This window comes from Monodelphis domestica, chromosome 2 (genome assembly GCF_027887165.1).
Source record: "Monodelphis domestica isolate mMonDom1 chromosome 2, mMonDom1.pri, whole genome shotgun sequence".
NCBI lineage: Eukaryota > Metazoa > Chordata > Mammalia > Didelphimorphia > Didelphidae > Monodelphis > Monodelphis domestica.
The window spans coordinates 89,613,900-89,641,736 of NC_077228.1; the positions used below are offsets into that span (position 1 = coordinate 89,613,900).

The 27,837-nt window shown below is 31.7% G+C and overlaps 1 protein-coding gene across 3 annotated transcripts in view; it reads right to left on the minus strand.

The window, feature by feature from the left end:
• The window catches only part of BRINP3 (BMP/retinoic acid inducible neural specific 3), a 501,932-nt gene that overhangs the window by 200,543 nt on the left and 273,552 nt on the right, over positions 1-27,837 (minus strand). For all 3 annotated transcript variants that reach the window (XM_007480975.3, XM_007480976.3, XM_001367197.4), the window contains exon 3: positions 13,455-13,645. In XM_007480975.3, coding sequence (XP_007481037.1) covers positions 13,455-13,645 — 191 coding nt within the window. The remainder of the gene's footprint in view (positions 1-13,454; positions 13,646-27,837) is intronic.

Consider the following 27,837-nt stretch of genomic DNA (forward strand, 5'->3'; position numbering starts at 1 on the left):
AATTGGATTTTTAAAAATATAAAATAACAAAGTTTTCATTTCTCCATTCACCATTGTGTTTTAGTCGATGAAGTTCTCTATTTTCTACTGTTCACTAGAGACAAAATTGATAAATGATACTGTGTTGGGTTGACTCATTTTAGTTCCAACTTAAAGGATTTGTTTGTTTATATATACATATTATACTCCTACTGTCAGATATAAATATCTGTTTTTCAAAAATTAATCTTCTGTCTTCACTATAATTGTTAATACCAAACAATGAATAATAAAGTTTTCAATTTCTAAAAGTTAGGCTTTTATGAAGGTTTATTTTCATGGCAGAGACAAAGGTCAAGTCTTGTCCTGATACTTGGAAAGTACTTTATACAAATAATTCCCCCTGAGCCTCAACCCTATGGCCTCTGCAAAGCTAATATGATGAAAATGAAGGAGAGAGATAAATTGTCTTGCCCAGCCTAACATATCTTATAAATAAGGGAATCAAGGCTCACTTCCACATATTGTCATGCAAAATCTTTTAAACTTTCCTTTTTACCAGGATAGTTATAAAGATTTAAGATCTTTCTTGAGTAATAATTAATTACCCCTGAGTATAGAATTTTTATAAACATAATTTTAATTCATAATACTCCCTGAATTTATAATATAGCATAAGTATGAAAGAAATTTTAATAAATTGCATGACCAATTAACTTTATTAAAATAAAGGAATGATATTTTCATATTGTTTCCCCTCCCTCAAATTTTTATTTATTTTATTTTATATTTTAATCTTTATTTTAATATCACATTTCCACATGAGTCTTCCAAAGTTATGTGATTCATGTTGGCTCCCTCTCTTTTTTTCCTAAGCCCTGGGTTATACACATGGATTATCATGCAAAATAAATTTCCATGTTATTCATTTTTATAAGTGAATTATCTCATAAAACCAAAACCCCAAATCATATACCCAAGTAAAAAAGAGATTAAATCATATGTTTTCATCTGCATTTATATTCCCACTGTTCTTTCTCTAGAAGAGGATAGCATTCTTTTTGATAAGTCCCTCAGAATTGTCCTCGATCATTGCATTGCTGTAAATAGTAAAGTCTATCATATTTAGTCATTCCACAATATTCCAGGTTCTATGGATAATATTCTTCTGGTTCTGCTTATTTCACTCTGCATTGATTCATGTAGGTCTTTCCAAGTCTTTCTGAAATCATCCTCTTCATTATTCCTTATAGCACAATAGCATACCATCACCATCATATATTGTAACATTTGTTTACCCACTCTCCAATTGAGGGACATCCCTTTAGTTTCCAATTCTTTCCACCACAAAAAGTGCAGCTATAAATATTTTTATACAAACAGGTCCTTTCTCATTTTTAAAAATCTCTTTGGGATACAGATCTAGCAGTAGTATTGCTGAATCAAAAGGTGTTCATTTTTATAGTCCTTTGGGCATATTCCAAATTGACCTCCAGAATGGATCAATTCATAACTGCACCTGCAGTGCACTGGTGTCCCAATTTTGCCACATTCACTCCCATATTTTTATTTCCCTTTACTGTCATATAGGTCAATCTGCTATGTATAAGGTGATACCTCAGAGTTGTTTTAAATTTGCATTTTACTTATTAAGAGGGGTTTAGGACATTTTTATATGGTTATTAATAGCTTTGATTTCTTCATTTGAAAATTGCCTATTCATATCCTTTGACCATTTATCAATTAGAGAATGATTTGGATTCTTATAAATTTGACATAGTTCATTATACATTTGAGAAATTAGAGCTTTATCAGAGAATTTTGTTACAATAAAAAATTGTCCCCCAAGTTTATTGCTTCCTTTCTTATCTTGGTTAAATTAGTTTTGTTCATACAAAGATTTTTTTTAACTTAATATGATCAAAATTATTCCCTTTACATCATGTAATATTCTCTATTTTTTGTTTGATCATAAATTCTTCCCTTTTCCACAGATATGACAGGTAAACTCTTCTAGCATCCCCTAATTGACTTATACTATCACTATGATTAAATCACATACTCATTTCCTCCTTATCTCTGTATAGGGTGTGAGAGACATTGATCTAAACCTAATTTTTGCCATACTGTTTTCCAGTTTTCCCAACAATTTTTGTTAGTATCTTTGGGTTTATCAAAAATTAGATTGCTGAGGTCATTTAACCCTGGTCTATTACATTTATCCACCCTTCTATTGCTTAGCCAGTACTAGTTTGTTTTGACTTTGCATATTTCTTATTTGAAATCTTCTATGTCAGCTTTGAATACTTATTATTATAGCTTGGCTACAACAGAACATGGCTTTTAGATGCTACAGGGGCAGCAAATTGAGGAAGATTCTGTGCAGGTCATCCTCTATGTAAGGAAAGTTGGAGTATTTTTAATTTCAAAAGATATTTATTAAGTGAAAACTAAATATGCATATTAAATTAAAACACAATTGAATATTAATTCATTAGATAGAAAAGTGAACTATAAACATTTATTTCATAGATACTATAAAAAAGTAAATGTTCTTAAAAATTTTATCTTCATTTGGGGTAAATCAAATATCAACCTAAACATACATATTTTTCTGTAAAGATATAAAGATAGATTACAAAGTGATATAAATGAAAGAAGTATTTATACTTTATAAATTTCATTTTTCCCAATTACATATAAACGTTTTAAACATTTCAAAAATAATTTTGCACCTCAAATTTTCTCTAATCTCCCCAATTCCTGTTGAGATGGATTATCATCTCATATAAATTTTATATGTGCAATTATGTAAGGCATTTTTATATTAATTCTTTTATGGAAGGAAACAAAAGTATTTCTAAATGAAAGTGAAGAAAGTTTGTTCTGGTCTAGGTTCAGTTTTTATCAATTCTTTCTCTGGAAGCAGACAGATGGAATTTTTTTTTTCATGAATCCTTTGGGATTGTTTTATTTTTTGTATTTCTGAGATTAGCTAAGTTATTCACAGTATCCCTGTTTCTGTGCAAAATGTTCTCTTGGTACTGTTTATTTCACTCTGTTTCAGTTTTCAGGTCTTTTCCAGGTTTTCCAGAGCTCCCCTGATCATCATTCCTTACAGCAATATAGTATTCCATTACAACCATATAATATAACTAATTCAGACATTTCCCAATTGATGGATATGCCTCCAGTTTCCAAATCTTTGCCCCACAAAAAGAGCTGCTTCAAATATTTGTGTGTGTTTGTCCTTCCCCTTTCTGTTTTTATCTCTTTGAAATATAAACCTAGTGGCACTATTGCTGAGTCAAAGTCTATATACTGTATTATAGCCTTTTGGCTTAGCTCCAAACTGCTCTCCAGAATGGATGAATCAGTTCACAACTCCCCCCACAATGCAGTAATATCTGAATTTCCCCACATCCTCTCCAAGTTTGATCATTTTCATTTTCTGACATAATAGTCCATCTAATCAGTTGGTGATGATACCTCAGAATTGTTTTAATTTACTTTTCTCTAATTACTAATGATTTAGAACATTTGTTTTGCATGACTGTAGAGCATTTTTATTACTTTGTCTAAGAACTCTGTTCATATCCTATCACCATTTATCAATTGAGGAATAACTTGTATTCTTATACGTGTGACTCATTTCTCTACATATCTGAGAAATAAGGACTTTATTAGAGAAACTTGTAAAGCATTTTGCAACATTATGATTGTTTTCTTTTATTCTCCAGTCTATTTCTCCCTGTGTAGTTTCTGACCACCACATTTTGCCTGGTATATATATATATATATATAGTTTAACAGAGGGTCATTTGTATTTGAAATGTGAATGAGGTACTGAAAAAATATCTGTAGCATAATAATTTGATGATTAAAAATCTATGATCACATGACTTTGGCTGAATAGACTGCAAAATGTCCCAAGGGAGCAGACACTGGGGCTTGTCACAAGCTTCATCAATATAGCTTTACATCTTAATTTTGAAATTTCATCATACAAATTGGTTCTGTTTTTGATCTGGCAAACTATGTCACAATCACTCCATCTACTGTTATTTGACAATATTTGATTTCTTCACTGCTTCAACTGATGGCCTATTGAAGATTTTCCCTGTTTCTGCTGTTCACCAATGGTAATGACTATTCCAATTTGTCTCAGCTCATGTAATAGTTACTGAGGATTCCTGCCACCAGATTCCTTTTTCATAACACCATATTGTAAAAAGGATTGGTTTGAAGGAGTTGGGCTGACCATATTTGAGGATATTTCCTTTGATTATTTTTTTCCACTAACTAGCCTTGGTTCAAAGATGATATTGATAAAAAGTTCTTGGAACAAAATGGGCTCTAACAAATTCATGTTGAATAAATGAATAAATGAACAAAAAGCTGGCAAAAGCATATATGATATCCAGATATGCCTATAATGGTTTTCAGCTTTTCTTCAAACCTCAGTATTGCTGAAGACAAAAGTTCAAATATTTGATGATACAGACAGGGGAAAAGTTCAGTCCTAAACTAGAAAAAGAAGATCGCACAGTGCTTAGTGCAATGCCTGGAACACAGTGGGATTTTAATAAATATTTTTGATTGATTTTTCAAAAATTAAAAATTTAAAAATTTTATTATATAAAATTGATTTTTAAAACTATACACTATATGAACATTTAGAATAGGAACAGGTAAAGGCAAAAATTCTTTATGTTCTTTTTTCTGTAAAAATATTCTCATTTCCAATATATGCATAAGAGACTGATTAACATTAATGATAATAAATATATTAATATTAATAAAATAATGATAATTGGGTAAAATATGGCAAGCACTTTTGAAGGAAAAATAAAAACTCTCAAGAAAAATGAATTATATTATAAATACTCAAACAAAATAAATAAAAATTAAATTAATGCAAATTAAAATAATTTTAAAGTTCTAGTCAGACTGAGAAAAGAGAAAAAAAAAGGAATATGACCATTTTCAGAAATGAAAAAAGGTAGCATAGTGTATAGCTTTTGGTAATAATTTTCTTTTAAAAATTTTTATTTGAGAGGTCCTAGGTTCAAAAATCTGTTGTCAGACACTTCCTAACTGTGTGACCCTGGGCAAGTCACTTAACCCCCATTGCCTAAGCCTTACCACTCTTCTGCCTTTGAGGCAATACCCAGTATTGACTCCAAAATGGAAGGAAGGGTTTAAAAGAAAAAAAATATTATTTGATTGAGTAATGGGATGGATGAATAATTTTTAAATCATTCCTTAAATATAAAAATATAAAATACACAATAAAAAAGGGTAGGGGAAAATTAGGTATTTTGATATTTGTCACAATATCACAGCTTGTTAGGTTTATTTGATTTTTAAATAATCTTGTCAGGTACTCTGTATTTTTATTACAAAGCTGAAAGAGGAAGAGTGTCAAGCCTCTTTTTTGATAACTTCTTTCACACTATGAACAATTTTACACATTCAAACATTCAATCAATTAGAATTTCTTAAAAAGCAGCAATTACTTATGTGTAAGGTAAAATGTAGCATTTAAAACATTCTCTGCCATCAATCTGTTTATAATTTTATTTTAGGTGATACAAATACAGAGGGAAAAAAGGACACAGACAAATTTGCCATTTTTAGAGCTCTTCTACTCTTTTTAATGGTGTTCCCCTTTGTTCCTGAGCAACTAGGATAAACCTCTTCACATGAAATATTAGAATTAAGTATGTTGTGACAAAATTTCCAGTTATCTCTAACAGGGAAGCTTGTATCAGTAGAGCTTTGTTGCATAGATCTTCCTGTGCTCTTTGCAGTTGGCTTTCCACTCTTGGTTTATTGTTTTTTAATTTTTTAAAATTTTTATTATATCATCCATCATTCCTTTTTTCCCATCAAAAGCAGTACAGATTGTGATCATTCCATATAAGTTGTCTAGAGAGTTGTCATAACCAAATCTGTCATCCTGTAATGAATCTTGCTTTAAAATTATACAAATACAGACACATTTAGAGAACCTCACGATTTATAAAAGAATCTCTCATACTTGGACACAGTACAGTGGTGCACATTTTTGTCAGGCCTCTGTTTTCTAGCTAATTGTCTAACTCACTACTGATAAATAATACATGGGTGAAAAAAGCACATCATGACAAATCTTGTAAAGAGTGAATTAAAACAAATGTTTTAATTCAGTGTTGATGGAGTTGTGAAGATATATTGGAAAGAAATTTGGAATAATGTCCAAAAAGGAATCAACAATCAAAAAGGGATATACATCTACACATCCTTACCCTCACTCTATGTATATCTATTTTTGTATCTATATCTATATAGCAGTTGCTATTGTAATGAAAAAGACTCAGAAACTCAGATTCTTATCTATTGACAAATGATTGAAAACAGAGTAACTTTTCAGCTAAAATGTATACACAAAACTATAATTATGGACTCCCCTAATCCCTTTACTTGCTTGGAAGATTCTGAGACTTGAATCATGCCTGAATAGGAAAAAAATAGTTTTCATTAATCATCTCTCCCCTTAACCCTTTAATCATAGAATTCTAGTGATTGCGTAAATGCAATCAAATACTATTATGATATAAGAAATTGCTGTAGGGATAGTTTAAAAATATGGGACAAATTATGACATCATGCCAAGAAATGGGAAGATAACAAGGAGAACTGTTTATAAAAATACCAATTTTATTTCATTTACATTGATTTTATTCTTAATGGCAGTATTTTAAATACAAATAACTTTGATATACTTAAGAACTCTGATTAATATAATGATCAACCACAGTTCCAGATAGTAAAGCATGCTATCCATTTCCATAAAGAAAGGTTACAGATACAAGTTGCAAAGTAAAGTATTTTTGTTTTTTGACCTGGTCAATGTAAGGCTCTCTCTCTCTCTCTCTCTCTCTCTCTCTCTCTCTCTCTCTCTCTCTCTCTCTCTCTCTCTCTCTCTCTCTCTCTCTCTCCCTCCTTCTCTCTCTCTCTCTCTTTCTCTGTCTCTGTCTCTCTCCCCCCTTTCTCTCTCCTCCCCCCCTTCTCTATCTCCTTTACTCCAGTGAAAGAGGTGGGGAAAATCACTTATTGTTTGATGAAAATAATTCTAAAAATAGATAGAGAGACAGACAGATAGATAGTCATGGAATCCTTGACCAAGTCATTGGTGTCACGATATCTATCGGGAAATCTTTGATATGATGTTAGTATACATGTGGCAAGTTTTTGTCAGAGAAAAGCTATTAGGATGTGTTTTACTTTGCTTAGTTAAATGTATCTTCTGTAATTAATACAAAGATAGGAAGAAGTAAATCCCCTATCCCTTTCAGGAAATTGTGTAACCCCATAAAAATTTGTTTTGTTTTGGGAATCAGAAAAATCCTGCATTCTCTTTTCTCATGATTTTTGTCTGGGAAAGAAATCCAGTGTTTTGGATAGATCTTTTATGTAAGATATATAGGAAGATATAAAAGAGAATAATACAATTAGAATATATGAATGGATTGTAATTTATACAGATGACGTGAATGTCAACATAAATCAGAGCACGGATCCATTTAAATATTGAATTATATCTTAAAAATAATTTATCTATTATAAAGAAGAATATATGACTATACTACTAAGCTTAAAAATACTTTATTTTGTCTAATATACTTACTTTCCTGGATAAAATTATTTTATTTAACCTAGAAGTAAAATTGTTTCGTTTTTTAAGAGCTCACAATCTGACGAGTGTGAGAAATCTTTACTATATTAGGCAGATATGAAGAGCCTAGTATTGTAATTGGCTATGAATACATAGGTTCAGATGAAAAAACACTTGTAAATACATAATTAAGAGTTCAATCCTTCTCAAATCATGAATGACTATTACGTAACCATAGGTTAATATGTTCAAGAAATTTTACAATTGTAAGTGATGCCTAAATTTCTCTTTTACACATATATTATTCTCTCCCAACATCAATTTTGTAACTTTTTATCAAAAGAAGCAAAGAAATAGCATGATATTTTTATTAAGCAAAGAAATAAATATTTCAGGCATAAAAGTTAAATATAAACAGTTAGGTTCTCTGGTATAATTTTAAAAAATATCATTTAAAAAATTACATATTATTTTAATGAACAATAAAAATAATCTATCATTTTATTGGTTAAGTCAACTAATTGAAATTATTTAGGAAATTAGTTCTAGTTTTATTCTATTTTAAAATAAATGTAAGTTTAAATATTGGATATGATAGCCAAAAGGGAGATTCTCAAGTTGCCTATGAAAATAATAATTAATGTTTTAACCAACATATGAGTACTTCATAAATCTTGGATTTTTCCAGTGAACCCAACTCCCCAAACATGTGCCACATTTCTCTAGCTTAATAAATGAACTTCATGAGTTGCTGTGGCCAAAATATATTTTTCTTTTAATGAGTCTCCGGGTACTAACAACAGCTGTTGATGAGCTTCTTTTACTTAGTTAGGGTTGGTCCTCAAACAATTCATTAAGAGACTATGACTGGATCTTTATTCAGTGTCTTTACAAGTTGAAGCCAGTCAAATTTCACATATTTCCAATCAGCCAGAGCTTGGGCTTTGCTCGCACAAAATTTTAGAACTCAGTGTCACACTACCAGCACACTTTTAAAAATAAGGTACTAAAACATATTCTTAATATGTTTCATTATAGATGATTTAATTATAAATCTTTACTTTTAAAAATTATACACAAGTCAAGTAAAGTAGATTCATTTTCTATTCTGTCAGGATAAAACTTTTATTTTATATTGCAATATTTATTAATTTCCAAATGATGTCTACTTTATCCTGGTATGACATTTTTTTTTCACTCAGATGATTTAAACAACTAAGGATTCTCTTTCCCCCTATTTAATAGTTGTCTACTTCTGTATTCAGTTCAATAACAAAGGATTTGATTTCAGTGTTTGCTAAATATTGCATCATGATGAAACATATTACAAAAATAATTATGAAATATATTCCAAGCCAAAATCAATACATCCTGGGTGTGCAATCTATCTCTGTATTGACTCTTTGAATGAAATGCTTATTTTAGATATTTAAAGTTATCCACTTTCAATATCTTTTCCCAAAACAAAAACCAGCCAAGTAACTCTCTTGATAAATAGTTCATATGTATGGTGAAATGTACTAAAGGTTTTGTTTTTCTTTTCTCTTAAAATAAACTTTTGAACATTTTTCAAAAATATAAAGATAATATACCAATAATAAAAAATAATAATGGATTTTACTATTATAATAGTATAGTCATTAAAATATCAGATATGCACCATTTTTAAATGTTATTGTTAATAATTTAATGAAGTCCTAATACAGTGCTTAATGTGGTGATAACTATGTAGTAAGAAAAATGCTACTTCTTTTCGAACCACCAAACAGAAAGTCATAGATTATGAACTTGATGAAAAAATGTTCCTTCATTAGAGGACTAGCCTAGCTAAATTAAAATATCTCATCACCTGGAGATTGGCCACTAAGTGAGGAATTCCTTTTTTTTTTTTAGCTAGAGCAACTGAAAACACTGAGGGACTACCAACAATAATAGTAGAGTGGATAACAAACCCATAAAATTATAAACACTCAAATTGTTGACAGTAAATCATTTATTTTCATATGACTCCTTTTTTCATCAGTTCTATACTGTCTCCACCAAAACAAAATTTTTTTTACAAAAGCTGTTCAATTCAAGCAAAGATAGAGGTACTTTTTGAAACTGGTAGTTTGAACAAATTCAAGAACAATCTATTTTTACCTGATATAACAAAAGTTTAATCAGTGGGGTGAGAAATTATCAATATCTAGATGATGCATATTGCTCATTTCATAAATGGATATAATTTGATTATTTATGAAAAATTTCCAGAATAGTCAAAATGTCATTTCATAATATTCCTATTGAAGATATTATTTCTAATGAGGTTTCTTAGTTGATTTCTGTTCAAGAAATTCTGTGAGTTTTCAAAGTAACTTAGTAGAGGTTATATCTGATTGTGATATAACAGAAGGCATTTAACATTAAATAATTCTCTTTACATATGCGGATAATGGATGAAAGGAGATCAGTCAATTAATTCTATTTCCATTGGTCATACAGATTTGTTACATAGGCTTAACACATTATTTTAATATTTAATATTGACTTCATTTCTTTAATTTACTCTATTGCTAAATTATGAAAATTAATTAGGTTTTACCTAGGAACTAAAGGACATGGACTCACTCAGAAATATCTCATATTTTATATTAGCTACTTTCACAACTGTTTTAAGCATCATGGAATTTTTAAAAAGGTTAGATTATTGTTAGCAGTTAATATGATCCCTTTACAGTCCAACTTTTAGAAAGAGTCAGTATATTTTTAGAAACCATTTCTTCAGCTTCAATTTTCAATCCCTTCTAGTCTGACTCCTGATCCTGCCTCTTGACTGAAACTATTTTCATCAAGGTCACTGACAGTTTCTTAACTGCTAAATCTGATTGCCTTCTCTAAGTTCTACATTATTTTAAATACCAACATTTTACTTTGTTGATCAATCACCTACTTTCATTGAATGCTCTCTTTCTTGGCCTTCATTAAAGCTGTTCTCTCTTGTTTTTTTTTTGTTTGTTTGTTTGTTTTTCTGGCTTTTCCAACCATTCTTGCTCTATAAGTGCTAGTAATACAAACTCAATCTGGGTCCTCTTCTCTCTACATATCTTTTTTTTTTTTGTAATCTCATCAGCTCTTAAGAATTTTATTATCTCTATGCAAATATGCATCTCTATGTACATTTGAATATATCTGTAGATATATACACATATACATATACATAGAAACTTACAAATATATATATATATATATATACCTCTACTTATTTATATACTCATGTGTGTATGTATATATACATATTCCCTATAACACGCATATATACATATATATATATATATATATATATATATATATAGTTTCTCCTGAACTCTAATCCCAATTACCAATTGCTTCCTGAGGATCTCTACTCAATTATCCAGTAGAACATATACTATATTACACAAAAACTATTTCCACTCCAACCTTTTTTTATGGTGCCAACCTTGTCTTAATTACTTAGGTTCATAATCTTGGAATCAAGCTTACCTCTTCATTCTTCCTGTCCCACTCTTACCAATATCTAATCATTTGTAAATTATAAATTCCTTCTTCACAACAATCTCCTCTGCTCTCTGTTTACCACTTGACCTCAAATTCTTATCACATCTAACTTAAATTGCTACAGAACTCTTCATATTCATTGACCTGATTTATCTGTCTCTATTCTCCAATCCATTTTTATATAAGGGTAAAATTAATATTCCTAAAAACATATAAGACCATAATGCTCCTCTCCTTAATAATTTTCAGGGCCTTCTTATTGTGTCTACAATTTAATGCCCCAAACCTCAAATTGGCATCCACAATCCTCCAAAACTTAAAGGAATCTTTCATCATATTTTATATTTCTCTCTATCACAAACCCCATGTAGTAGTCAATATGCTTGATTGCCTTTGAACAGACCCTTCCTCCTTTCTGAAATGTATTTTCTTCCTCACTTTTCCCACTTAAAATATCTATTTTCTTTTAAAGAACAGATTAGGAGGTAATGTCTACAAAATGATTTTCTTGACCATCAGGACTCTATTAGTGCCGTGAGTGTTATCTCCCCCTAGAAATCACTTTTCATAAGCATATATATTTACATATATGTGTATATGTTTCCTTTTGTGTGTTGTCTACCCCATTAGATTGTAAACTCCTTGAGAGCTGAGACTGTCTTTTTTGGTTATTTATATTTCCAATAGTTAGTATAGTGCCTAGTACATAACAGATTCTTAATAAATATTTATTGGAAAAGATATATATGTATATGTATGTGTATGAGTGTGTATATGCATATATTTTTAATAATGCATTTGTAAAGTAGAAATCAAATTACTTGAGATAAGAGATCATTTCTTTTCTTTATTGTAGGAAGGCAAGAGGAAATCTTTATATCACTAGTATCCAACTCAGTGCCTTGTCCACATTAGGTTTTGTGATTGAATTCCATTGAACAAATCAGGAAATGAAAAACGATATCCAAACTACATATCTAACTATATTTAGTTACCTCATTATGAAACTGTCATTAATCTGCCCACAAGAGATTATATTCTTTGAAACTTATAGTGAATTTAGCATAAATTTACAATGTTAAACACTATTAACATTAATTCTGGTTATTTGTAAAATGCTCAAAGAATTAAACTATTTAGAATTCAAAAGGTTCTTTAAAAAAAGAAATCAACTTCAGTACCCTCATTTTATAATTAATGTTCCCTTGGTGGATTACAAACTCCTTGTGGTCAAAGAAAAGAGTTTACAATTGATCCTAAAAACTTCCAAACTATTACATCTCAGATATTAGAACAACTCAACAAATATATGTGGGAGGAATGCATCTTCATTGTCACAAATGTTAGAATTTTAATATCACATCATAGAGATTGTAGTAGATAATATTGGAGGGTATATTTGATGGATACCAGATAACTAATAGATCAGGCAGCTATCTTTCTTTTGCCTATCCTCCTCCCTTTTATACCTCCCTTCCTCCCTCTTACAATTTCCCTTCCTCCCCTCTTCTTCACTTCAGTTTCCCCTTCCCCCTTCTTCTTCAACCTCCTTCTAAATTACTCAGGGTGAGCTATGATGTTTCAGAGGAAATACTCTTTTCTCTTCTTCATCTCAAGTTAAGAGTTAATTGGGAAAAACAGGAAAGATGGAGGATGAAGGTAAGAGGGGTGAGATTTCCCTATTATCTACAGTGAGTCATCATAGTTATAAAATAAATTCAGGGATGAGAAAATATCCTGCAAATAATAATTTTTGTTGTTATTTTTTCTTTGTAGGAGGAAGGAGATAATCACTCTTAAATGCCTCCTATGTGCCAGGCACTGAGGTAAGCACTTAATATTCTTATTTTGTATCCTTATTACCATTATTACTGAGGGGCAGAAGGTAGAGGAATAGGTATTAGCGAGCTAGATACCATCATTGATAGGAGAATTTGACCTGAAATCAGGAAAATTTGCATTCAAATATAACTTTGGATACTTACTATGTTACCATGGGTATAGTCATTAGACCTTTGCCTTTCTTTTTCCTCAGTGTGTAAAATGGGGATACCAATAGTTCTTACATCCTAGAGTAGTTTTGAGGATCAAAAGGGATATTTCTAAAACACTAATTATATAAGTAAAAGCTAATATTGTTATTATTTTTTAAAGATTTTTTAAATTTAATTGAATAACAAGAAAGAAGAAACTAAATTTACAAAAGCATAGCTCTTCATTTTTTATATTAGTCTACACTGATCTATAATTCAAACATGTGATATCAATAAAATAAAATTTTTGCAGATAGTCATACCTCCCAAGGTGGCTGATAGCAAGAAGTGGGTCCCATATTTCTTGATGAGATTTTCCGTGATTTGCTGAAGGGTGGGTCGACGTCCCAATAGCCTTATATTGCGGAAGAATTCAGGGGCAAGAGGCAGTGGGGAGCCAAGGAAATTTCTTCTCTCCACAGCAAGATTATTTACTTTCCAGCGGCCAAACTCCCTGAAAAGCAAATTAACTTTTATTCATAAACACATAATCTAAATATGTGTTTTCATTTGCCAAGGTCACTTGATAGTTTAGCTGGGTCCATTGTGTTACAATTCCTTGTCACAGTCATGTGTCATTTTCTATCAAAGAAGAGTGATGTTAATAATGGATTTAACTAGAGGGAATACGCCATTGATAAATATGAAGAAGACAATAAGCTATTTTGAATGGTATAGTTTTTAGTATTTTCTTTCTGTTTCTCTCTCTCTCTCTTCTCTCTCTCTCTCTCTCTCTCTCTCTCTCTCTCTCTCTCTCTCTCTCTCTCTCTCTCTCTCTCTCCCTCCTTCTCTCTCTCTGTCTCTCTTTTTTCATAACAAGAGGTGAAACAGCTGTTTGATATAACATGGATAAAATGTAAACTGCAAAGCCTGTAAGTCATAAGTTCTATTTATGCTTCTCACCCATACTAGCTATGTGATCATGGGAGAGTTATTAATCTCAGTGACCCCTGGTAATTCTCTAATCCCTTAAATTATGGCTCCATTGCTAATCTTCATTGATGGAGTGAGTTTAAAAACCAAAAATTCAATGGTCCAGATCAAATTAGCAAAGAAACAAAACCTTAGAGAATAATCAGGAAATAGACAGTTATTCTTAGAGAAGCCAAAGAAACAATTTCACTTCCTTATATACTTCATTCTCCCCACTTCCACTTGTCTCAAAATAATATAGAAAAAATCAACTGCCTATGTGGTAAAAAAAAATACCTAATATTTATCTTTCTGGAACTTAGCAGACGTTGAGCCAGAAAAGAGTCTTTGAAGAATACAGGAAATCTTTTCTTCTTTTAATAACTCCACAGGATGCAATATGGGACAGAAGCATGGGGTACATGTTCTTTGAAATTCAGTCAAAGATACTGTCTTTTCTATGAACACAGTGGCCTGTTGCTTTTGATAACTAGATTTATAATTAAGCTAGTTTCTCCAGATCAGAACAAGAACATTTGGTACTTCTCTCACTAAATAAGCATATTGACTGCTGTTTATCACATTTCTTTTGTGAAATTTTATTTATATGATTATATGAATGAGTTTGTTATTTCTGTTCTGTTGATTTTAAGAAACAAACATGAAATGTTTACTTTATAGACTTTGAAAATATTATAATAGTCTGTACAATTAAAGAAACATCTAATGAACATTCATGAATTTTAAATTAAGTTAGGACATGACCTGCCCTTAGTACCTAGGCAGTTGGGCATTTATATTTAAGGTACATATATCAGTTGGGAATATATTACTATCCCATATAAACCCTGCCACCACCACAGTTGTACCATTCCCCCTCTAGGCACAATCACAACTTTACACATGACAAGATAGATTAGAGTCACTATTTTATTATGTTCTATCCTCTCTTTTACAACACGTAAGCAATGCCTTCAATTGTTCTTTAGCATTTTTCTCATCTGTAAAAGGAATTTAAAATTCAATTCCAAAAATATGTTAAATATTTACTATGTGCAAGGCACTTTGCTAGAAAGTAGTGATAAAGAAATGAAATAATACAGATCTTGTCCTCAAGGAGATTACATGGATGAAGATGTGTGACAGGGAATTAAGAAGTAAGAAAATGGGTTAAATGCAAAGTAGAATTATAGACAAAAGAATGTTTTGTCATAGGTTATAGAGATCAAAATTTATAAAGCTTGAATATCTTACAATCCAACCTACTTCAGGTAAGGAGAGTCTATAAATTCTGTCAGAAAGTAAACAAGCTTACAAGCAGTATTCAAAGATATCTAAAGATGGAGAACTTACTACTTTCTAAGGTAACCCTAATTTTTAGGAGAAAAAAAATAATACAGAGCAAAAATGTCTGTAACTTTGTCTAAATTCTACCTTTTGCCAAGAGGAAAAATATATAATTTCAATTACATTCAATGTTAGCACCAAGTATATATAAGATTAAAAAAAGACGAAAAATTGTTTCTGTTTTCAAGGTTCTTTCGATCGAATAATATTAATAATAGTTTTTATAGTACCAGATACTACCTGCCACTTTACTGTGCTGTTTTTTATAAATATTATGTCATTTAATCACCACAACAAGCCTGGTAGTCAAGTACTACTATTAGCCCAATTTTCAGTTGAAGAAATTCAGGCAAACAGAGATTAAGTGATTTTTGGGTCATTCAGCTATTAAGTGTCTGAGACTGGATTTGAACTCTTTATAAACATCTTGATATTTAGTAGATATGGATTGGGCATAGACATAAAAGCCTGTGGTGCAAAGTAAATTGCAGTCAAGTCAAAGTGAGAATTCCGAATGTTATAAGAAATATGTAGGGGCAAAGAACAGTTTCATCTGGGAGGAAACAAGGGCACGTTCATGGAAGAACTGGTACGTGAGTGAGGCTCTATTAGAAGGGAAGAATTCTGAGAGAGATGAGATGACAAAGAAGGAAACATACAGCCCAGATCCCCAGATAACTATTACAAGGAAGGTTTCAGTCTATCTAGCACCAGACTGTTCAGAAAAATGAGATATTATAATGTGTCATCTATCCAGTTGAAGAACACAAATTTGAAACACAGGTCAAAGTGATAAGAACAGACACCATAGAATAAGGTGGACAAACATCACTGACAAGATCCTAGCAGCAGGAGAAGAGACTACCAGGCTGTTACTCTAAAGTAGGAAAAGGAATTTTAAAGTTATAATATGAGAGACAAAGAGGCCCCCTGGTACTGTTGCTCTGTTGAAGTTATTATTGGAATAAAACACTGACAGTATAATAATTGATGAGACAAATGACAACCTTATCAAACAACTATAGTCTGGTGAAACTTGTATAAGCCAAATTTTTTTTTTTTGATATTGACAAATATTTATTATATGGATAAAAAAAAAGCTTTTAGACAAGGTAAGGTATACTTAAGGATCCTCAACTCACTCAAGGAACTTTTTTCTATGAATGAAGGGGAGGGAAGCAAATTTCTCAAGAGAAAGGAATAAAGGTTAGAATGCTGGTGGTCTTCAGTGGATGAGAGTAGCTGGAGTGACTGAGTTAGTGTCAAAATGTAGGGAGATGAAAGTCAAGGTAAACAAGTTGAACTTTATACTTCAAGGTAATGGGGAAACCTCAAAACCTATTGAAGTAGGATTGACAGTAGCAGTAAAGAAAGATCATGGGGAAGAGTAAGAATCAGGCTTCTATTTCTTAAAAGAGGTGGGTTGGAAGGGACAGAAAAGAACTAGAACCAGTGAGCCAAGTTTTGGAGATCAGACAAGTTATTGTAATGAAAATTTCCAAATTTCTATTATAACAAAATATGATGGTTTGGAAGGCAGGTTGTCAGTCATAAAACATCTTCAATAGACAATGTGAATTACAACTTGTTGGGGACTGTTTATTACTAATAAACATAAAAAGCCCTTCCAAACCTAAAACAAAATATGTAAACACAAAAAAAAGTGGACTTTATATGAAACCAGGAATGCTAGCATCATACCATTTTCTTTAAGTATAAAATTCTTTACTTTCATTTCAAAATATTTGTCATGCTATTTGAATTTCTCTTCCTTTGTGTGAATTTACAATATTGCAATGGCCATTAAGACATCATTATTGCTAAACCCAACCTCATTTCTCCTCCAAAAACAGTGTTGAGAGGATTTCTAACACCAACAAAATTAATCCCCATATTGGGATTAATCACTGTAGTCAAAATATAGGTTTCTTTATGCATTCGAGTCCATCTCTTCTGTCTCAAAACTTTGTCCAGTTGTCCAGTTTTTTCATTACTTTCAGCATTATTTCTCTTTACATTGTTGATTTTAATTCTTGATTCTGCTCATTTCACTCAGCATCAGTTCACACTACCAGGATTCTTTCTACATTTCTCTGGATTCCTTTGTTTCTATTCCAAACTTCACACTCAGTTCTGGTCTTTCCATCAAGAATGCCTGAAAATCTTCTACTGAATCAAATGTCCATTTTTTCCCATATAGGATTATGCCAAGTTTTGAAGGATAAATTATTCTAGGTTGTAAACCCAGGTCTTTTGCTTCTCTAAATATTGTATTCCAAGATCTCCTCTCATTTACTGTTGAAGCTGCAAAGTCTTGTGTAATCCTAATTGTAACTCCTTGGTATTTGAACTGTTTCATTCTTGATTCTTGCAATATTTTCTCCTTGATATGGGAATTCTGAATCTTAACTATGACATTCCTGGGAGTTTTCATTTGAAGATTTCTTATAGGAGGTGATCTATGGATTCTTTCAATTTTTACTCTCCCTTCTGGTCCTAATTATAAGCCAAATTTTATTTCAAAGTCCTCATCTGGAAAATAAGATTTGGAAAATTATTTTTTAATTAAAATATAAAAAGCTATTGTAAGTCCATGGAAAACCAAGAAAAAACTCAGAAAGGAAGAATAACTGCCAAGTATTTAAATGAAGTTCATAAAACCATAAATTATATACTATAGTAATTAGAATTTATATAATATTTAATAATAATAATAATAACAATAACTAGCATTTACATAGCACTTACTATTTGCCAGGCACTTTGCTAAGCTCCTCAAAATTATTATCTCATTTGAACTTCACAATAATTCTTGGTGGTTAATGCTATTATTAATATCCATTTTGTAGAAGAAGAATATGTCAACCAGAGGTTATATAACTTGCCAATAATGACATAGCTGGAATCTATCTGAATTTGGATTTGAATTCAGGTGTTCCTGACTCTGGGCCTGACAATATATCTAATGTGTCAACTATCTGTAATTTTTAACTTAAAAAAAAAAGGATTGAAAGTAGTTAATATGATGGATAAAATTAGATTTCTTTTTTCTTTTCTTTTTTATTTAAAATTTAAACATTTTATTTAATTAATTGATTTAGAATCATTTTCCATGGTTATATGATTCATGTTCTTCCCCTCCCCTCTCCTCCCTCATAGCCAACAAGTTATTCCACTGGGTTTTATATGTGTTATTGATCAAGACATTTCCATATTAATATTTGCATTAGGGTGATCACTTAGAGTCTAAATCCCCAATCATGTCCCCATCAACCCATGTGATCGAGCAGTTATTTTTCTTTGGTGTTTCTAATTCCACAGTTCTTTCTCTGGGTGAGGATAGTGTTCCTTCTTATAAGTCGCTCAAAATTGTCCTGGATCATTGCATTGCTGCTAGTAAAGAAGTTTATTATATTCATTTGTCCCACAGTGTATCAGTCTCTGTGTACAATGTTTTCCTGGTTCTGCTCCTCTCACTCTGCATCACTTCCTGGAGGTTGTTCCAGTCTCCATGGAATTCCTCCACTTTATTATTCCTTTGAGCACAATAGTATTCCATCACCAACATATACCACAATTTGTTCAGCCAGTCCACAATCGAAGGGCATCCCCTCATTTTCCAATTCTTCGCCACCACAAAGAGTATGGCTATAAATGTTTTCATACAAGTATTTTTCCTTATTATCTCTTTGGGGCATAAACCCAGCATTGTTAAGGCTGGTAAAATTAGACTTCTAATGAAAAAAAAACAACCTCAAAAAGCAAAAAAAGCTGTGGTAGAAAGACATTATAATTAAAACTTAGTACAAACTTAGTACAAGAGGTACATAATCTTATCCAAGTTAAATTATTATATGAATTATTTAAATTATCTGAAAATTAGCATCAATTAACCAGAAGGTGAAACTCCATGAAACAATAAGAAATATTAGAAGTCAAACAAGTTTAAAAAGTTGAAGAAAGTGTAAGGCATCTCATATCATGAAGAGGTAATCCAAAAAAGTAATCAAGGGGTAGTAATTTTAGAATCTTTAAAGAGCCTGAAATCTTGAGAAAGACTGAAAACCATGACAAAAAGAAAGGAAAGAAAAGAAAAAGTCTATTACTTCAAGAAAGTTTGGGGGTAAATAGCCTAAATAGTTCAGAACAACAGGACAATGTGAAAATAGAATCTATTTACCCCCCTCCTGATAGAAACATCAAAATGAAAACTTCTAACAATTTACTTGCCAAAACCTAGTGTTTAAAGCTCAAGGTGCATTGAGGGTGGGGGTTGGGGTGAAGCAAATCCTATTGCAATCAGGAAAAAAAAATAAAGAAACTTGAGTCAGAACCATACATAATTTGGCAGCTTCCATTATAAAAAAGCAGAAAGCAGGGAATACAGTATTCCAACAAAACAGAACAGTAGTGAAACCAAGAATAATTTATCATTTACTTATCAAAACTTAGTCTAATTGTATGGGGGAATGGCATTCAATAAAATTAAGGATTTCTAAGAATTCCTAATGAAAAGACCAGAGATATGTAGAAATTATGAAATATAAAGACTAGATTAAAGTGAAACATAGAAAGAAAAATATGTGTTCAAATAAAAGGGACTTTATGAGGACAAACTGATTTTTTAGGCATGGGGATGGAATAAGTGTTCTTTCAAGATCATAACATCATTAGAGGTCATTAAATGATTAAAATAAAATGGAGTATCTGTGAGAGGTATTATATTTTGATGTTCTTAAAAAGAAGACAAGAAAGAGGAGGGATAAAGGATGCACTATGATAATAGGGGGAAAGGAAGATTGGAAGAACTTTTTTTTTGTCTCACATAATCAGTTAAGCAAATAGAAGATAATACTAGTTTATTAGATGTAGAAATTTTAGGTGTTACCTGAAATCTTACTGTCATATGAATAAAGTACCTGACCATGCCCCCTCCAGATTTTGTTATAAGAATATAACAATGTAATTAAGGGGAAAACAGATTCTGTAAGAGATAAGTTATAAGCAAAAAAAGCCCCCCATATATATATATATATATATATATATATGTACACATCTTAATTGTGAGATGTGGGAGGTAAGAAAGAAAGAAAGAGAGAAAGAGAGAAAGAAAGAGAGAAAGAAAGAAAGAAAGAAAGAAAGAAAGAAAGAAAGAAAGAAAGAAAGAAAGAAAGAAAGAAAGAAAGAAAGAAAGAAAGAAAGAAAGAAAGAAAGAAAGAAAGAAAGAAAGAAAGAAAGAAAGAAAGAAAGAAAGAAAGAAAGAAAGAAAGAAGAAAGAAAGAAAGGAAGGAGAGAAGGATGGAAGGAAGGAAGGAAGGAGAGAAGGAAGGAAGAAAGGAAGGAAGGAAGGAAGGAAGGAAGGAAGGAAGGAAGGAAGGAAGGAAGAAAACTTGCAATAAATAGAGTGGGGAGGAAAGAGAAGAAAAATTATAATGGAATAGCGTAACAGAATCACAATGAAAAGCAAAATGACTTATTGAAAATATGTAGACAGTAAAATTATAACAGTTGAGACTTCAATGTACTTTTTCAAAGCTAGACATATCAAGTATTTGCCCTTCCTCAAAGACATTAAGGACTGAATGGAATATCAGAAAATATGCTAGATCACAAGTACATTTTAACAGAAATAAAAAAGAATATATCTTTTAGTATGCATGACACTATAATATATTGTTTATACTTAACCCATATTATAATAGAAAAACTTCATAAATATATAAAAGTCATAATATTAAACATATCTTTTATTAAACACAAAATAATTTTAAAAATACATATTCAATAAAGGTTCAATGAAGTTTTAAAAAATTAGCTGAATATTAAAGAATATAATCAAAAAGAATTGATCCAAATAGAGTATACCACTTGCTTCAATCTCATAACCAATCACATCAAGTTAGAAGCCCTCCGGTTTTGTATGCTAGTTCACTGAGGAAAGACTATATTGGCAAGGTTGGGCATGTTCCATCTGCTCCAAAGGAACGACTTCAATCTGTACCAGCTGAAGACATCTTCCATCTCTTTCTGACAGCCCAATCACCAAGTTTGTATAAGGAGAAATTTCTGTCCAAAGTTCAACCCCTCCTTCAACTTCAGAGTCCCCATATCCTACTTTGCCTAACCTTAGAGGGTACAAGAGTGGTGCCCTCCGACTCATTGAAAAACATTCTCACAATTGTTCATACCCATTACATGCCAGAGGCTCTGTACTTTTGTAGATCATCATCCAAACTCCATTTGTAATTCCTTCCCTCCCAGTTATTCATTTCCATCCATCTCAATAATCCCTACCCAAATTTCATCCTACCTATCCAATACAATGCCCTCTAAAAACCTTGTTCCATATACAAAAAATTTACTTCATCTTAAATCTATTCCTCTTCCACTTCTTCTATATATTAGTTCTTAACGAAAGTTAAGTTGGATTCTTTCTGATGACAGCCTCTTTAGGCAATCTTTACCAATACCTTCCAATGCCTTCATTCATTCTTCTTGGCTCATCAATCAAAGAAATTTTTTTCTCCCCATTCCTACTTCCAGGTTCTCTCCTTTCCTTCATTACTTAGTAACCTATCTTGCTTTGATGTTATTCATATCTAGCACCCAACTGACATCTCTGTAGCTGTTTTTGAAAGATTCCTCAGGACAGTCTCTTTCCTTCCTCAATGAGCTTCATACCTAGCTTATGATTTTTCTCTCTTCCCCAACTATTGTGCTCAGGCAAAAGAACTTCCAAAACACACACACACACACACACACACACACACACACACACACACACACCTATATATATATTATTCTTCATATGCATTCACCACACATTTCCTCAGCCTACTCATCTTCACCCCTTCTTTGTCACACACAAAGAGGGTCATATCCTTTACCTTGCTATCATCCAAAAATGTTCTAAATCCATGTCAATAATTCTGAAATACCATTTTCTGATCATAATTTATTGACTTTTTACTTCTTTTCCTCTGTCTTCCTACCTATAACCATACCCTATGTCCTCCTGACCATCTCCAAAATCTTAACCCTTCATTTCTCTCTCAACAGTCTCTCTAAACTAGAAATTGTCTCCTTTTATGTCCTATTTGGATCCTTGGTGAACTATTTCAACTCGGTATTCTATTCTTATAAATCCCAAGGCCCTGTATCATATTGCCAATTATGCCTAGTCAAACCTCAGCCCTGGATTACTTCCATCATTCATTGTCTTTGCCTCTACAACTGTGTCATTGAATGAAAGTGGAGAAAAATTATACAATCCTTCTGACTATCCACTCTATATTTATGTCACAGTACCTTAACTGGATGCTCACTGCTTCTAGTAAATACTACTATTCCTTATAAATTGACTCATTATTCCATTCTCCACAGTGATTATTCTAAATTTTTTTCATTACTCCTTAAGCCTCCCATGACACATTCTCTCTGCTCTTCCACTCTCTCAGCTCAGAAACTCACTTCATATTTTATACAAATAATTGAGACCATTCACTTTGAACTGTCTCTTTTCCTCATACCCTATCATTCAGATGCCTTCTATCACTTTTTCCTTCTGTCTGACATGAGGAGAAGGTATTACTTTTTACTGAGGCTATCGTATCTACTTTGTTTTGGCATATATAACCATATTAAAAAGCAAATTGAGGCATTTTTAAAATCCTACTGCATTCCCATCAAATTGGTAAAAAATATCAGAAAATAACAAATATTTGAAAGGATATAGGAAAACAAATACATTGATTCACTCTTGGTAGAATTATGAATTGTCTAGGTATTCTGGAAAGGAATTTCATACTATGCATAAAAAGTAACTAAACTCTCTCATATAAGTATTAGACTTGTATCCACAAAGAGATTTTAAAAAATAAAATAGGAATAATTTCAATGTGCATAAAATATTTTAGCAGCTCTTTTTGTGGTAGCAAAGAACTGGAAAATTTAAGATATGCCCATAAATTGGGTAATGGCTAAACAAATTAGGGCAAATGAATATAAAATAGGATATTACAGTGCTCAAAAAACTGAGGAAATTATGCTTTAATGGAAACCTAGTAAGACATATATGGACTGAAATAAAATAATGTCAGCAGAACAAGGAAGGAAAAGTTGAGGGACAAAGCATTGGGAACATTTGAAGAGTCTGAAATGTAAGGGAGAAGAGGGAAGAAGGAAGCCACTTCATCCAGGGTACAGAAAGTAGGCAAGAGGAAATTCCCCTGTGTAAAATGTTATAGAAAAGTTAGACAGATTAGTTCTTTAAAAGAAACTTCACTAGACTTGATCATAATGTGAGAGGATTATAGGATTTGGAGCTGAAGGAACCTTGCAGAACATTTAATCACTTTCTCTCATTTTACCAGTGAAGGGCCTGTGTGGGTGGGAAAGGTTGTGTTCAAGCAAGCAGAAAGCAGCTGATCCAGGATTCAAAACCAGGTTGACTGTGTCCTTGAAGACACTAAAGTGAACAGATTAGTAAGAAGTAGGACATAAATCATAAGTTGAGGACTTAGAGGCAGTGAGTGTAGACTACACATTCTAAAAGTTAATCCATAAAGGGAGAATGAGTAAATTAGACTAAGGTTAAAAAAAGAAGGAAATTCATGCCACAACAATTTTTGTCCTTTGCTCTTATAATTTGGAGTTAAAATATTTAAAATTAAATTCTCTTAATTGACAGTAAAATATTAAAAATAGAATGTTTAAAGTGACTGAGAAAATTGACTTTCTCACTAATCATAGATGACAGTTTAGTTTGATCTCATCTTCCTCGGATTTAAACTATAATATTAAAAACATCATTTACTACCTTGCAACTATGAAATTTAGATTATTGATTAATAACTAATAGTTTTAACTAATTAATAGAACCCATATTTGCAGTAATATTTATATTCAGTTGTATGAGTCTCAGTGGTAGAGTTTATAAATGTTTAACTCCTCTATTATTATAAGTTATAGTATGAACTCAATCAGTTTTATTCCGGAAGAGAGGAAAGGGATAAAGAAAGGTGAATCAACCTGGTCATGAGATGCTGTGCTTACTAGCACAGGGCTTTCTAGAGGATGTTGACCACAACTATGTTTTCCTCTTTGCCATGGATTCTGGAAATCCCATCTTATGTTTAAGCAAAATATAAGTTTAATCTCTAGATCTCCTATAGACCAATCACAGTTTCAGTTTAGTTTCCATCATTGGACCTTATGTAACCAACTGTATAAAAAGTTGCTCTGACAGTCAAATGCATCCTTTGACACTGGAGTCTTGGATCTCAAAATATTGGGAATTATTAACTTTGTTAATAAACTGATCATGTTTAAACTTCTATCCCTCTGTTTTGATCACAGGTCTATTAGGACATAATTGAATATAAAAAGTTCATCATTGTAACTTTCCTCTGTTACCAGGCTATTTTCCCACCTGCAACTCATTCATAGATTGCCTATTTGAATGTCTATTAGTTAAACAGACTAATTTATTTTTGAGTATGTACATTTACCATCTTTAAATGTTGTCCTGTAATATCCTGCCTCTTTGCCTCTTTGCTTCTGTACATGACCAGAGCTAAAACATTTAAACCATTCCCTTTGCCTTCTCTGCTCTCTTTTGCAGCAAAGGGGTAATGCCATGTAAAGCAATATTAAACACCTCTATGCTGAAAGCGTAAAATGTACAAGGAGTTTTTTTTTTTTCCCCGTCAAGTAGTCTAGTTTACTGTTTTAGCATTTTTAGCTTCCTCCATTTCTTCCTTTATCAATTCATTTCAGATTTTTTTCTTTTTTTCAGATAAAAAAATCTTAGGTAAGAAGATATTTCAGAACATTGTATACAACAATGACAATAATGTATCATGATTAACTGTGAATGAATTAAATATTATCAACAAGGAAAGTATCCAGGACAACTACAAAGGACTCATGGTGAAAAATAATATCCATCAACATAGAAGGAACAGTCTAAATGCTGAATGAAATATATCATCTTCCACTTTATTTCTTCCATGAATTTTTTCTAATAAGCAATATGTGGCTTGGTTCACAATAGGGAAATCTATTATATAATTATATATAGATACATAAATGTATATTTATATACATTCGATATCATAACATCTGACTTCTTTGGGAGGTGGGAGGCATAGGAGAGGGAAAAATTAGGCATGAGACAGAATTTTGGATATAAAAAAGCTGTAGCCTTTTGGGAGAAAAAAATGGTTCTGGGAAGTGAGAGCAGATATTTAAACTGATTTCCTCACAGCCTCAAGGCTTGAGAATGCTTTAAGAAGGATTAAAAGTTGGTGGACTAGATTTGTGAGCCTGGTGTAGCATAGATACAAACTAAGCCACTTACAGAAAATTGTTCATTGTAAAGACACTTTTGGAATAACAGAGTGAAAAAATCAAGTTGTGAAATCAAATGTCTGATTAGGTAGTTATAGTTATGGTGCCTGAGCGTTAATATGGCTGTACTTATATAGTCATATACCTACTTGTCAGGCCTAATACATGCCGTCAATATAAAAGAGAATGCGCATTTATAAACAAGACATTTTAAAAACAGAGTGCAGTTAAAAAGTGATTTCTTTGTTTTTTTTTTCTGCTCACCCTAGATTATTTTTATTGTGTTTCTCCGTCTGTTAGAGCAATAGCAATTGCATGAAATATCAAGGAAACAAGGAGCACTGTCACCCTAGGCTATTATTTTCAAGTCAATAAGCTTGAGTAGCTGATACTGACATCTATTTTGCCACACGCTAAATAGATCCAGTTATTTGATTTTTTTCTGAAAATAACTCGCCAATACCCATAGGTATCACAACAAGAAAAGTCTATTCATAATCTTTATCTTATAAACCATGCAGAAATATTATATTTTATCTATTCTGGAGAAATTATCTGTAACTAGAAAATATAATATTCAGTATGCTGTTCTATAACCCTACTTTTTGTGCTGTGCCCATGGCTTGTAGTAAGGAAATGATTCTTTATCCTGCCTATTTATTTCCAATCACCATTTCATTTTATTTTATTTTTTGCTCTAGTTATAAGGAGGAGAGGTATTCTCATGAATACATTCAGAGCTAGAAGAGACTTTAAAAATCATCTAATACATATGTTATAGTTGAGGAAAGTAGATTATCAGATGAAATTATTTTCAAGGTGCATGGTGAGGATTTGAACTTAAATATTCTGATTCTAATGCTATGCTTTTCTACTTGATTATAATACCTATCCTAGGACAATTGAATTAAGACCTAAAATAGATATTATTGGTATGCATGCAGATTTCTCTGGTTCAGGTACATGTTGACCAAAATGTCCTGTCCTTCAAAGTTTTCAGTTCATTTCCAGAAATGCAGGGCTACAATACATCACATTTTGCAGTGACTTTATGAAATTATCTTAACTTTTCTATTTAATCCAAAAAATATCCTTTCTATTATATATCATGTATTAGTAGCCTTCATTTGGGTCTGTGTGAACTAGAAGTTTGAAAGTATATTGAATATGTTACTCTTGAAAATTAAGGCAAACTGATAGACAATGGTTTGGGCATGATCAATTTCTGTTACCTTGGCAATAACCAGTACATTAGGGAAGTTAGGTAGCACAGTGGATAGAGTCAGGAAGACATGAGTTCAAATTCAGTCTCAGACACTTATTGGATTTCAAAACTTGGGCAAATTACTTAATGTTGTTTGCCCCAGTTTCTTCATCTATAAAATGAGCTGGAGAAGCAAATGACAAACTACTTCAGTATCTTTGCCAAAGAAAACCCAAAAAGTGGTCATAGAGAATAGTACTGATTGAAAATGACTAAACAAAATAATAACCAATAAATTGGGTCAGTGGTCTCTTTCAATTACCAATGACCCTGAGTGAGGGCTGACTACAATTTTTTTTTAATTTGGAAATTTTTATTTAATTAATTTATTTAGAATATTTCCATGGTTACAAGATTCATGTTTGTTCCCTCCCCTCCTCTCAACCCGTTCCCATAGCCGACATGCAATTCCCCTGGGTTTTATATGACACAATCTTTTAAACTAGCTATTCCTAGTTTCTTGGCCTGCTATCACATCCTTTGAACCTCTCAAGGAAAGAGAGAGACAATCTTTATTGGCAAATAATTTGATGAAGAAGTTAAATAAGAGCCATCTTAGCTCTTCTCCATTGCTTCCTCATCAAGAGATGGGAGTAATCCACAAGTGTCAGAATTACTCTGTAGACATGTACAAATCTGCCATGACTTTGAATTAACATGAATTCCAGTTAAGAGGGTGGCAAGGAGATATTAATTTTCAATTTTGTAGATGATAAGATAAAGAAAGCATAATTCAATAATGTATTATGTTTCTCTTAAAGAAAATGAAATAA